General features: G+C 40.7%; 1 protein-coding gene across 1 annotated transcript in view; it reads left to right on the plus strand.

Annotated features, from left to right (window-relative positions):
• Positions 1 to 10,415, plus strand: part of gtf2a1 (general transcription factor IIA, 1) — an 80,456-nt gene extending 70,041 nt beyond the window's left edge. The window contains exon 10 of the mRNA XM_038773632.1: positions 8,445 to 10,415. Coding sequence (XP_038629560.1) covers positions 8,445 to 8,552 — 108 coding nt within the window. The 3' untranslated portion in view covers positions 8,553 to 10,415. The remainder of the gene's footprint in view (positions 1 to 8,444) is intronic.
• Positions 10,416 to 14,348: the final 3,933 nt, after the last annotated feature.

The raw sequence follows: 14,348 nt of genomic DNA on the forward strand, positions 1-14,348 counted from the left end.
CTGCAGAGGTTTCTCTTTGCTTCACTATGATTTCTGCACTGTCTTTTGTCTAACCTGCATAAAACATTGAAAGTGGGCTAGGTGTTCCTCTGGCTAGTATTGTGGTAGCTTCTAGCAATCTGGAGCCTTCCACCCATGACTGGAAATTCTGACTTTTCGATCTCTTAACTGAGATTCAGAATGTTAGAAATTTTCAGCATCAACGGAGGCCTGTGCTGGTTCCCTGGAAGAGCAGTCATGCTTTGGTCCCATACTTTATTTGCGTCTGCAACCTTGTAAGTTCCTCATCCTCAAATACCTGTCCAAATTCCCTTTTAAAATTATTTAGCGGATCAGCTTTTCTGTCTTTTCATGTAGAGCATTCCAGATTCTAACAATTCTGAGTAGAAAGTTTATCCTAATCCCCCTGATCTTTGTCCTTAAGTTCTTGAGATCAGTTTGATTAACCAGAAACTTGGTGAAGAACCTTTATTTTATCCCAAGTAAACGGTTAGCTGGCTGGAGCACCACGGTCTCTGTTCAGGTCTCGTTACGAAAGGAAGAGGGAGATTCCAGGTCCCCTGTTAGCAAGGTGACATCTACAAACACGCTTTACAAGTGATCCCTTGCATGGTAATATTAGGTGTGTGGGTTTGCCCTTAATTCAACAACAAAATATTTGAAAGTGAATAACAGCGGTGGGCGACACGACTAGTCTCATTGTTCCCTCAGGCAATGAGGATGGGAGAACAACATTTTGAGGGGGTGTATGGGAAACATAAGATGTGCCAAGTTGGGAGTAGGATATTGGCAGTGCCTGAAGTAGGCATGCAATCTGCATCATTGAATTACAGAGCCAACATTTGGTAGTATCCTTACTCATACTTAGAAAAAGCGAAACTTCAAACAATAAAAGGCTGTTTAGTTCCTGAAAGGCTCAATGATCCTGGAAGAAACCATTCCTGACAGTGAGTAATATCTCAACAATCTGGTGCACTCTTGACTTTGTTGCTCCCAAAATCCAAAGATAAGCCATAATTCTAGAAATGTGTACATTTTTAAAAATATAAGGAAACGGTGAAGATTGAATGTTATTCAAAGTACAGTGGTGATACAAAAACAGTGATCTAATGTAAATTACAAGTATTCAGTTGAACACAAAATGTTTTGCCAATATTTTTATACACAAGATGTTTTGTAATCTGGAATACTCTGCCTGAAAGATTTAAAAGTAACTTCCAAAAGGGAATGTAATATAAACTTGAAGGGAAAAAATGTGCAGCGCCAAGGGGGTGGTGTGGGGGAAGCTAGGGTGAGGGACTAATTGATAACTCTTTCAAAGAGCCTGCATAGGCCTGGTGGGCCAATGGGCCTCCTTCGATATTGCGCAAAACTCTTTATCTTTTTAATTTGGTTTATACGTTCTGTATAAACATTATTTTACCGGCGGCTATTGTATGATTTGTGGAGTGTTTTGTTTTCATAGAACCCAAAGAATGGTTTCAGCACAGAAGGAAGCCATTTGGCCCGTTTTGACTGTGCCGGCCCTCTGCAAGAGCAATTCTGCTCATCCCATTCCCCTGCCTTTTCCGTGTTGGTCCGACGATTCTTTCTCTTCAGATATTAATCCGATTTCCTCTTGAATGCTTCAATTGAACCTGCCTCCACACTCGGGCGTGAATTTTGGATCCTAAATGCTGGCTGTCCAAAAAAATGTTTTCCTTCATGTTACCTTTAAATCTGTGCACACTGGTTCTCGAGCTTCCACCAATGGGAATGGCTTCACTCTACCTATTTTCTCATTTTTATTGGGTCGTGCCTGATATGACTCCCCACCAAAAATATTCCTCCCTAGTTGAACACTTGTGTGACACGGTGGTGCATTATCACATCCCCTCTGTAAGCAAGAATGGGCATGTCCAGCCACTGCGTCTTTTTAATTTCAACAAAGGTCTGGGGGAATAATAGCTACCAGGAGTATTTTTCTCGGCAATGCCGTGACCGATCTGAGCTGACTGACCAAACAATCAGCACCTTTTCAATGCAGTATAAATTGTTCCTTCTTTTGAAGTTTGGCATTCTTATGTCTGTCTTGATGAGTGCAAGATGAAAAGCTTCGATAACATGTCTCTCTGTTCAGCAATACCCAAGTAATGTTTTTTGGTATAAATGTCTTTTCAGTTCAATATTCACTGGTTAGTTCCACCTCTTGGAGTTTGATGTCTACATTTGACTGTTGAGCATTTAGGGCTGTGCGTCTTGTTTAATTTATTATATTTATACTGATTTATTACACTTGTATCAGCACAGGGAAACCTGAAACAGAAACTTATACCAAGTAAAACAAACAGACACATCTGGCAGGCAGAATTTCAACTCATCACAGGCTATAGTTTCAGTCACTATGTGCTAATAATATCGATGGCTCGCACTGAGATTCACAGAAAATGAATGAAAAATACTTGCAGGCTGTCATTAATCATGCTTTTCAAAACTTGAGAGGAGTTGGTTTATTTTAACGTTCTAGTGAAAATCTGATTTGGGGGTTTGTGGAATCCAGAATTTTGAAACGTTACCCATTTTCTGGGTTTCGGCAAAGTTATTCTGTTGATTTGTGAGAGGTTTGCTTTTGAAGGCAAGTGCTGAGCTCCAGGGTTTGCTGGTGCCTGATTCAAATCAGAATTGACTACATTAAGCTTGTTTGTGGTCTGCTCCTGACTGACTTGTGGTTGCAGCTTTTTGCACGTTATGCCTGGCATTCTTCTCTGTTTTCTTTTACAAAACTGTGTGAAATGTAAACCAACTGGAAAATTGGGTAGTCATTAAACAAACGCACACGGTTTAAATTTTGTATTTGATCAGATTGTCTTGATTTGCACACACTATATTAGCATCTGAAAGGATGCATGTGACTATAGATTATAACACACCTTAAATTTGGTAAGGATGACAATAAAGTGATTTTTTTAAACAAAGGCCTTTGAGTTCAGTAAATCTGATCCTATGCAAGGTCATAAGTATATATTTTCCCGTCATGACTCATTTGCTGAAGTGCCGATAGCGCTGACCAACTACATGATAATCTTTTTATTGCCACAAGTCGGTTTGCATTAACACTGCAATGAACTTACTGTGTACTAGTTGCACATTCCGGCACCTGTTTGGGTACACAGAGGGAGAATTCAGAATTCTCAGCTGGTACGGGAATTGAACCCGCGCTGCTGGCTCTGTTCTGCATCATAAACCAGCTGTCTAGCCCACTGAGCTAAATCAGCCCCACAGGGAAATTTATGAATAACCCCTGTGAAATTTCTTATTGGCAACAAAGCTAATTGGTTGAAAACACAAAATATTTAATTTCTCAACAGCTACTTTACAATTCTGGTCATTTGACCGACGTCTTTACCTTCATCGTGGAATGCAGAATTGAGGAAGAAATTGTGAAAGGCCTAGCTCTTAATTTTAACATCATATCCACTTGTCCTTGATTTCCTCCATTGGCAGAAATAGTTCCTTCATGCCTACCCTATCAACTCCTTTTAACATTGTAAACTCATGGATCAAATTAGCCCTCAACCTCCTTTTATACACCAGGTTTAATGTTCCACAACTCCCAAGTGCTGCACTGATTTTTAAATAAATTTAGAGTACCCAATTTATTTTTCCAATTAAGGGCAATTTAGCGTGTCCAATCCATCGTACCTTCTAAACATGTGATCATGTTTACCACCTGGAAGGGCAAGGACAGTGTGGTGGATTCCAGATCGATTGGAAGTTCAACCAAAACGTATAGCTTTATTTAGAAGATATTAACACTGCAGGCTGCGATGTTAGACTGCCGTTTGCCCACTCAAACGACCAATGATGTCTCATAATCGTTCTCTTAAAGTGTCCCTGTTCAGCTACAAAGCTGCTTGTGAGGAAATACTAAAAAAACTATGAATGCACAACAGGCTTCAGATGTAGGGGAACACCACCACCTGCAGGTTTTCCTCCATGTCACACACCATCCTGACCTGGAACTATATTGCCGTCCCTCCACTCTCGCTGGGTCAGCACATGGAGTTCAAAAAGGCAGCTCAACACCATCTTGTCAAGGACAATTAGGGATGGGCAATAAAAATGCTAGCCGAGACAGTGACACCCATGCCCCTGAAATAATTTTAAAGAGACCTCCATTGTAGATGCCCGAGTCCCCAATACAATCCCCTGTAAAACCCTTATTTTCACTCTGGCTGTCCCCCCGGAACAGCTCTGATCTGCTCTCCCCCAAGTCCGAGGACACTGACTTGAATTGTTTTTAATCGTTCACTGCCATATCTGGCTGGACCACATAAAGCAGCATCGATTCATACTCTTGTGTGCTGGAACTGATCACTATTCAGTTTCTTATTCATTTAAAAAATGGTATTCACATGCTTTTAAAATGCTGATTAGTGTCCCTGTGCCCAGTGAATCAATGTAATTTTTAGAGCCCCCTTGAAACCTGCAAACAAGTCGAGTATAACTCGCAATGATCATGAATCTGCCCTGGGTGACGTGGTAAAACTTGGTGTGATCTTTTATGCGGGTTACCAACAATTTCAGGCAGGCTGTGCCTTGAGAACCAGCTTAACCAAGTGGAAAATCCTATCCTCTTTTGGTTTTTTTCTCTGGCCGTTCAAACAATTTGCTGGTTCCAGTTGAGGAAAATGCTTCACTGAATTCTGAAGTTGTCATTATACAAACAGAACTACACAGGGTCTTAACATCTGGATATGGATGGTGCCTGTACTTCAGTTGCACTTAATACGGAAGTCTGAACAAAGTGGTTTTGTGACCCTTTTAAGTTTTCATAACTTCATGCTTGTTGTACATGCCAAACTGAACAGGGGTTTTGTGCATTGTTTTTGATGCAGCCACCGTACTCCATTACACACTGATGGTGGCTTTTGCTGCAGATCTCCTAAGCTTCTAGGTGTCCTTGGACAAAGCAGCCTGCATGTTTGTTACCCCTTCCACAAATATTCAGTCCCTCCAACACCGACAAATAACAGCATCCGTGTGTGCCATCTACAGGATGCATTGCACGAGCCGACTAAAGTTCTTTAGGCAGCGCTTTCCAAACCCAAGACCTCTACCATCTAGAAGGACAAGAGCAGCAGATACCTGGAGGTTCCCCTCCAAGTTACTCACCACCCTGACTTGGAAATATATCACCATTCCTTGACTGTTGCTGGGTTAAAATCCTGGAACTCCCTCCCTAACAGTACTCTGGGTGTAACTACACCTCAGGGACTGCAGTGGTTGAAGAAGGGCTCTAGGGATGGGCAATAAATGCTGGCCTAACCTGCGACACCCACATCCCGTAAACGAATATTAAAAAAATTAGGTACAAGGTGGCAATTATTTCAAATCTAATTGCTCCAAGAAAGTAAGAAGGATCAAAACTTATTTTCAAATAGGTAACACTCAAGAAAAATAAAATCTACTTTTTAAGAGATAAGAGTTTTGAATTAAGAATCACGGTTGCACAAAAATATTAAATATCATTTGTCCTGCAACGCTGTTTGCGTCTTGTGGGTGGGGCAACATGACAGTTGGTGGAATTTAAATTAATTTAATAAAACAGGAGTAATGTCTGTTCTTGGCAGCTTGGAACCTGTAAGTCTCTCTTGTGGAGACCATGAATCAGATTCAATTTGAGTTGGTTTTTGGAGCAATCGAAGGATGGATTAAGGCATGGCATGTCCTCTCTGCAGATTGGCTTTGTAACTCAGAAAGGAATAAAAATGTATCTGTGCAGTTGTTTTTCACAGATTTTATTCACATTGAGATTATCACTGTACCCTGACGATAAACCAACATATAGTGAAAGAAGAAAGTAAAGGACATATTTTTCTGAAGTATGTATGGTTAAAATAGGGCCTGTGGTTTATTTTGGCAGATGTTTTGCTCAATGAATAGTCATGAGTCTTGACATGCCATTCCATTCGGCACATTTATTTATTTTAGGTATTTGAAGAAAAAGAGACAATATCCTTTTTGTTGGCATGTTTAGCAGCTTCCGTGACTGTCCGAAATCTTGGCATGTACTTAATCATCTTTGTATTGTACTAATTTTCTTAACTTCTCTTTGGAAAATAATGTGTAGTTTGCCCTCTTGATTCCTGCCACATGGTGTTAAGCTACTGAGCTAATCATTGAAAGCTAAACCAATTTTAAGTCTTATTTTTGAGTCTATTTTAATCCACTGAGCTTCAATTCATACATGATCTATAAAGCAGTGGATTCCTTCTTAACATCTAATATTTATTTTTAAAATTTTTATAAAGTTTAAAAGTCGTGAGTAAATGTCCATCGTTCAGTCCGTCAGTAATAGTACTGTATTGAGTTTTTAAAAAATTCATTTTTGGGATATGAGTGTTGCTGGCGAGGGCATTGCTTATCCTTAATTTCCCCAAGTTACTGTGAAAATCCCCTAGTCGCCACACTCTAGGCCTAGGCGCCTGTTTGGGTACACTAAGGGAGAATTCAGAATGTCCAATTCACTTAACAAGCACGTCTTTCGGGACTTGTGGGAGGAAACGGAGCGCCCAGAGGAAACCCACGCAGACACGGGGAGAACGTGCAGACTCCGCACAGGCAGTGACCCAAGCCGGGAATCGAACTTGGGTCCCTGGCGCTGTGAAGTAACAGTGCTAACCACTGTGCTGCCGTGCAGCTCCGTGAACGGTGAGCTGCTGCCTTCAATCACTGCAGTCCGTTGGTGCTGTTGGGGACTGGGTTCTAGGATTTTGACTCAAAAGTGAAGGAACAGTGATGTAGTTCCAAGCCACCTTGTGTATGATTGGAGGGGGGATTTGCAGGGGGTGACGTTCCCTTGTTTCTACTGCCCTTGTCTAGATGGTAGATATCACGGGTTTGGAAGGTACTGTCAAAGGAGCCTTTGGTGAATTGCTGTAGTTATCTTATAGGTGGTGCACGCTGCTGTCACTGTGCTGAAGAGTTTTATGTGGTGGATGGGGTCCAATCAAGCATGCCGTTTTGTCTGGGATTGTGTTTTGTTTTAATGCTGTTGGAGCTCACCCAGGCAAGTGGAGTATTCCATCACACTTCTGACGTGTAGACAGTGGATAGACGTTGGGCAGTCTGGAGGTGAGTCACTTGTTGCAGACTGGCCGGCTGTGTTGATGGTGGGCGATTTAGTTATGGTAGTGCTATTGAATGTCAAGGAGAAATGGTTATATTCTTTCTCGTTAGCAGTGGCTTGTTCAGACGCCGGCTAGGCTCGGGAGCGGCCAGAGGCCGACTAGGCCCGGGGTCGGCCAGCTAGCCCAGGGAGGGCGAGTGATCATGTTGCTCTGAAAACAAAGGAGCAGCCAAACGCCTTCAAAATACTCATTGCTCATCCAATCAGAGACCGACTCCTCCTGAATTTGCCGTTGAGAAGCTTGTCAGCATGCCTATCAGCCTCAAACATGGCAGAGTATCACTTTTTAATTGCACAAGCAGATCCTTCATTGAATCCGTGATGTGAAAGTGAGTCTGTGGGCCGGGTACAGAGGCTTTGGGACCTGGGTTGTGGGATTGGGGTAGGATGTGACTGCTCTAACTTACCTAGCATCCACATATATCATGTTCTCTTCCCTCTAGCTCCAACACAAGATGTAGTAAGTTATAGATAAGGATGGACCAAATTTGCTTTCTGGTCTTTGTTGAGTTCACTGGTATTAGCCAGAGAGACGGTTTGATTGTGCACTGGGACCTATTGTTAACAAGTGGATAAATAGGTAACAGTTATTGCTCTTGTTGACTTTCCAACTGCTTGTGAAAATCTCAAACTGATGTCGGGAGCAGTCCTGGATGTGATTCCAACCATAGGTGAATAGCTCCCTGACATTCAATGATGAAGTTCATACACGGGCATATGGAAAAGTCCAGGATAAGCAGAAATCATTGATCCCAGCCTTCCAGTGTCAGAACTTTGCTGCCATATAACAAATCAAATGAGCATATACTGAAAGGGGAAAATGGGGAGAATTTTGAGGGCAGTCAGTGCCCTTTGCAACTGAATTCAAAATGTAGGTGATGCTGGCAGAGCACATTTATTGTCTATTCTTAGTTGCTATGAGAAGGCAGGAGTGAACTTTGTCATTGAACAGCGTCAGTCCTGGGGATGGTGGTGCTGTGGCTGGTTGCGATGCTTTGCTTTAACAATGATACTGAGTTGGAAGTTCCAGAATGTTGACCCAACAGGCAGTGTATGTCCCAGGTCAGATATGTGTCTAACTTGGAGATGATCATGCAGCATTGTTTTTCTAGACTTTTGTGAGTGGTAGGAGCTGCAGGAAGGGAGTTGTTATTACTCTGCCAGCAGGAGTCAGCATTCTAAGAAGGTGAGACAATTGGAAGAACAAAGCAGCTGTATATATTACCTTTGTAGCACTGTTCGTCTGCCTTAATGGTGTTTGTTGTATGTTTAGATCCACCGGAGTAAGAATAAGTGGAAGTTCCACCTGAAGGATGGGATCATGAACCTGAATGGGAGAGATTATGTGTTTTCCAAAGCCATCGGAGATGCAGAGTGGTAAGAATTGAGATCCTTTGGAGAAAGGACAGGCTCATCGGACTGGACTAATGTGCGTTTAAACTGAAGCACGAAGCCTGCAAGTGAAAAGAATACAGAACTACTGGAACCCAAGCTACTGAGTTGTACAACACTACGTTACGTGGGGAAAAGCCTTGCCACTGAAATGGCTAACATTTTACAGCGAGAAAAAGAAAACAATATGCTTAACTATCAGTCATACCATAATACAGTCACTGCTTGCTGATTGATGAATTTCCATCTGCAGAGCTAGCGGGTTTACAAACCATCAAGCAAGACTCTTCTGAGGAGAAAGCGTTTAGAGGACCCAGTCACTGTGCTTTGTGCTAAGTGCTGTAATTTGAACTGCAAAGAAACTGAAATAATTCAAAGTTTTTAAAAAAAATAAAAGATTCTTTTATAGGGGGAGGTTTATAGCTGGGGATGAAAGACCTGGTAAATTCAAGTTCCTTCACATTCGTGTAGCAATTGAATAACTTCCTGACCCAGGACCAACACATTCTTCGGGTGTAACAATGGCTGATATATTTTAAAATTAAAATAAAACAAAGTTGATAGATGACTTTGAATTGCATTCGGTTTGATAACCTAGATACGTATTCCGTTTACGTTTTTTATGCTGTGATTTTATTACGGTATGCAATATAGTTGAGACGGACTCTTCAAAACTATTATCTTCACACCATACGTGTGATAATTTTGAAAATCGGCCAGATCCCAGAGGCTGAACATACCAAACTGTGCTCTTATATATAGTGCTGTTATCAAGTGTTCCTTTTGCAGACATGATTCCTAGTTTTAATTTTTCTCCGTTTCACCAATGTGGCACATCACACTATACTGTAGATCAGTGCTCAGTTTAATTTTAATTGACGATTTTTACTTTTGACTGTAACAGACCATTATATTAGGTTTTGATAGAAATCATCATGCCTGTTTTGTTTTATTTTCTTTTCCTATCCCCATCGATTTAATGTAATGATTTTCTAATCTTGTGAAAGACTTTGGAATTTAAAACAACAAGTTGAGGGAATTTGCCTTTTTAAAATGACGAGAGTGACATCACTTTTAGCTGTGTTTTCAACGGAGACAGTATTATGCGATTACTGAAATGATTCTTGAGTATGAGGGGAGAGAAATGGCAAAGTTTGCACATGGAGCGGTGAAATTTGAGGAAAGAAATTGAGCGCCTTTGAAAAGAAAAATACAAAGCCAACTTACAAGTTTTGCTTTTTAAAAATTAAACAGAAGCCACATGGCAATTTGGAAGGGAAAAAAAAATCAATTTTCATTAGCTGATCTGTTTTCTACTACCCACAGCTACTTAGTCACCTGGTGTTGTACATACGTGTAAGAGGGAAATCTATTTATTATGTTTGTATAATTCATCTTGTACCATTTAAATCAAGGTTCTTAATAAAATAGTCATCTTCGTTTAAGGCCCTGCTTGTAAGACAATTAGAGAACTTAGTATTTTGTTGTACTAAGATCTATTTTAAGTTACTTAAAAGTATTTTGCCTTTGCAAAAAATTTAATTAAAAATGCCCTTAAAGTTTGTGTTCATTGCTTTAATTTTCTAGATTTCATGTAATTTTGCCTGGGAAAATGAGTTGCAAACACAAGATGTGGCTCTTGTTTGACTCTGGTCATTGTAGGTTTCAATTCAGATTGATGTTGGGTGGGTGGGTGTGTGTATATATGTATATAATTAACCCCAGCTTCAACATTTTAAACTGAGTGGGAATGAATGCTTTGTTATAATTTATATTTTTCATTTCAAATATATTGTGAATCGCTCAAATTGGACAATTCATTGTACAAAAATTAAAAGTTCACTATTTGTAATGCTTTGCAATAGAGTATTTCAACTTTCATTGAGAAAATGTTACCAAAATTGCGCTCTCTATATTTTATTAATCCTACATATTAGTGGCTAACCAAGATGCCAACTCTGAGATGGCTGAAGGATTGTATTTAATGCAATGATTTTGCCAAATTGTTCACTGGTGGAGTGTTCAAATAACACAAAAATAGAGATTGCAAGCAGTGAGGTTGGGTGAAGCTTTTTCAGTCAATGGGTTGTGGTGTTGCTGAAACACATTACCAAAGGATTATTGGATCCAGAAGGAGAAAATAAATGAACATAGTGTGAAGATGGGTAGGTGAGGCTGATATCTGGAAAAACAAAGGAAGGCACTTGTTTTACCTTCTTGTTCTTTGCTGTTTCTAAATTTTGCTTCTGTCTCCAACAAATTTTCCAACTGGAGAAAAGGGCGTATATAATCTCAACTTCCTTAAAAATTAATTATAGCAAACTTCCACACAGCTGGTGTTGTGACCACAGCAGATGTATATTTCATGAACAAGCCAGATTCCAGGAAACCTGTCTTTCTGAAAAGTAATCTTTTTTTTGTATTTTGAATAAGTTGTATTTTGAAAATGAGGAGGAAGAACTACTGACCCTAAAAGCATAGAATTCCAATAACACCTTTAGGATTTAAAAAATAAATGATTTATTAACAAGAAGAAAACTTAAGCACATAAGATTAAAGTTACACAGTTAAAACAGTGTTGCAGACCAGCCCCACAAAAAAACCCACTTGGCCAAACACACAAGTAAACTAATTTCTTGGCAACAACTTTCTTTTAGATATTAACTCTAAAATCTTGAAATATCCAAAGAAAATAATTTTGGTCGCTTTCACTTTAATAAAGATATGCCACCTGACCCCTCAAAACAATTCTACTCGTGTGAAAATGCAAATAAAAGGTTCAGAAACGGATTGCTTTCTGAAAAACAAAGACTTCTGGCTGTATGGTTGCTTCCAATTCAAAACGTTCACACTTTGTCCCCACATAGATTTGAGTCTCAGGGCATTTACCTACATAGCCACCAAACTCAAAACATTTTTCCTTAAATATTTTTCTTTCATCTTAGTTTCCAGATGTCCTCAAACAGCTCTCTGAACTCCACATTTCCAAATATTCGAATCTTGCACGTTTTGCTATTTTATCCCTACTTTTGGTCTATAAAATTTCATCTATCTTCCCCTGTTTAAAGTTGTAGAACAGGAATTCGGCATAGAAGTAGACAAATCAGCCCTTCGAGCCTGCTCCGCCATTCAATCAGATCATGGCTGATCTCTTCCTGGTCTCAAATCCATCTCCATGCCTGTTTCCCATATTCCTTTAACCCATTTTAAAAATCTGAAATATATCTAACACCTTCTTGAAACCATTTAACGATTCAGGCTTCACCGCACTATGGGGCAGCGAGTTCCACAAATGCACCACCTTCTGCCAGAAGTCGTTCCTCCTCATCTCGGTTTTAAATCTACCGCCTCCCAATGTATATCTGTGACCTCTCGTTCTAGATTGCCCACAAGGGGAAACATTTGGTCTATGTTCACTTTATCAATTCCTCTTAGTATTTTGTTTACCTCGATCAGATCCCCTCTCATTCTTCTAAACTCCAGCAAAGTTGCTCGTCACTTCTAAACGCCTCTTTGAAATTCGACAACCAAAATGCTGAACCCTTTTTAACTTGTAATGCGAATTTTAAATTCAACCTGTATACTTGTAAATCCAACTCGCCATAACCTCTCGTACATGAACCTAGCACCTTGCCCCTTTTATCTCCTTTCTCACAGCCTTCCCCAGTTTAATTAATCATGGAACATCCACATCTTTCTTTACAAAAAATACCACCATAATCCTAAAAGTATGTTAAAGTAACATCCATGATCACAGCTGGTTATGTATGTAAAAAGCAATCATGCTCTGGTTTATCAGTGTAGACCAAATGAAACATTGGCCCATTGAAAGTCAAAAATCACTTTATGCACTGGGGAACTTTGGTTTGAAAGCTACTTTGTGACAAAAATGTAACACTGAATTTAGTTCAGGTTGTGTTGGGAGGTTTCAGGCTAAACTAAAACCTGGGATGATTCAATGCACGATGCAGAGAAACACCATGCTTCTGAACGATACCATTATTCTTTTTAAAAATAAATTAGAGTACCCAATTATTCTTTTTCCCAATTAGGGGCAATTTAGCGTGGCCAATCCACCTACCTGCACATCTTTGGGTTGTGGGGGTGCGACACTGAGAGGCAGTGACCCGGGCTGGGATCGAACCCGGGTCCTCGGCGTGGTGAGGGAGCAGTGCTAACCACATGCTGCCCCGACAGCAGTATTCTTAACACAAGCAAAATATTGCAGATGCTGGAATTCTGACAAAGACAAAATGCTGGAAATACTGAAGTTGGGGTGTATCTGCGGTGGAGAGAGAGAAAAATAGTTGACCTTTCAGGGTGATGATCATTCGTTAATCTTTTTGAGATCTTGAGGATGGATGAAATGGTGAGCATTCCTTTATGTAAGGCAGACCATTTTGCCCATCTATTGCTCTCCACATCGCTTCCAGATCAGAACTTAATGTATCATTTTAAAAAAAACTTCTCATATCCAGTTCTAAGTGCATGTATTTTAAATTGTTTTTTTCCGTAGCCCTGAATTTTATTTCCCTTTGCGTGCTTATCCAATTCCCTTTTGAAAGCCACCTTTAAGGCCGTGTATTCCAGATCGTGTGCTGAAAAGTCCTCGCTACTGTTTTTCATTCTTTTGACAAGTTGTATCCCCTGATTCTCAATGCTTCAAGAAGAAATTTCTCTCTAATGTCTGTCTAGGCCCCTTGTGATTTTGAACACCTCAATCAAACCTCCCCTCAACCGCCTGGAGAACAACTCTAGCTTCTACTCCAATCTGTCCACGCAACTGGTGACTTGGGCCGTGGAACCATTCTGTCGATTATTTTTGCACCCTCTCTAAAGCTTTAATTCTTAACATGCGATGCCGAATTGAAGACAAATCAGCGTTTTATAAAGGTTTATCACAGCTTCCTTACCTGTACTCTATGCCTCTATTTATAAGGCCCAGGGCTCCATATGCCTTTTTAATCATTTTTTTCAATCTGTCTGCCGCCTCAATTTGTTGTGCACGTAAACCCCCAGGTCCCTTTAGAATGACACTCTAGTTTATATTTATCACTTCAGTGTCAGCTGTGGGCTCATTTGATGTGGAATTTTACAGCACAGAATAAGGCCCTTCAGCCCATCGTATCTGTGCCGGCCATTCTAATCCCATTTTCCAGCACTTGGTCTGTGATCTTGCCTCTGACTCACAACATTCTGGTTTTAAGTACCATTCGAGGGCTGGCGTTCTGCTGCGGTACTAAGGAAGTCCTTTCGGGTGAGATGTCAAACCGGGACCCCCTTCTGCCTGTTCGGGTGGATATGAAAATTCACGAGACATTCTTTGGAAGAGGAGTCATCCGCAGTGCTGACCAATGTTCATCTGTCACTCAACACCACCAAAAAAACATTCGCTGGTGGTGATGGCATTGCTTTTTGTTGGATGTTGCTTAGGCCAGCATTTATTGCCCATCCCTAGTTGCCCTTCAGAAGGTGGTAGTGTGTAACCTTCTTGAACTGCTGCAGTCCTTAATGTGTAGGTGCACCCACTGTGCTGTTAGGAGGGGGGAGTTTCGAGATGTTGGCCCAGTGACGGAACGGTGATATATTTCCAAGTCAGGGTGGTGTATGGCTTGAAGGGGAACCTCCAGGTGGTGGGGTTCCCAGGTATCTGCTGCTCTTGTCCTTTTAGATGGTAGTGTTCATGGGTTTGAAAGGTATTGTCTAAGGAACTTTGGTGTTACTGCAGTGCATCTTGTAGATGGTACACACGGCTGCCACTGTTCATTGGTGGTGGAGGGTTTGA

Source organism: Scyliorhinus canicula, chromosome 2 (genome assembly GCF_902713615.1).
Source record: "Scyliorhinus canicula chromosome 2, sScyCan1.1, whole genome shotgun sequence".
Taxonomy (NCBI): Eukaryota; Metazoa; Chordata; class Chondrichthyes; order Carcharhiniformes; family Scyliorhinidae; genus Scyliorhinus; species Scyliorhinus canicula.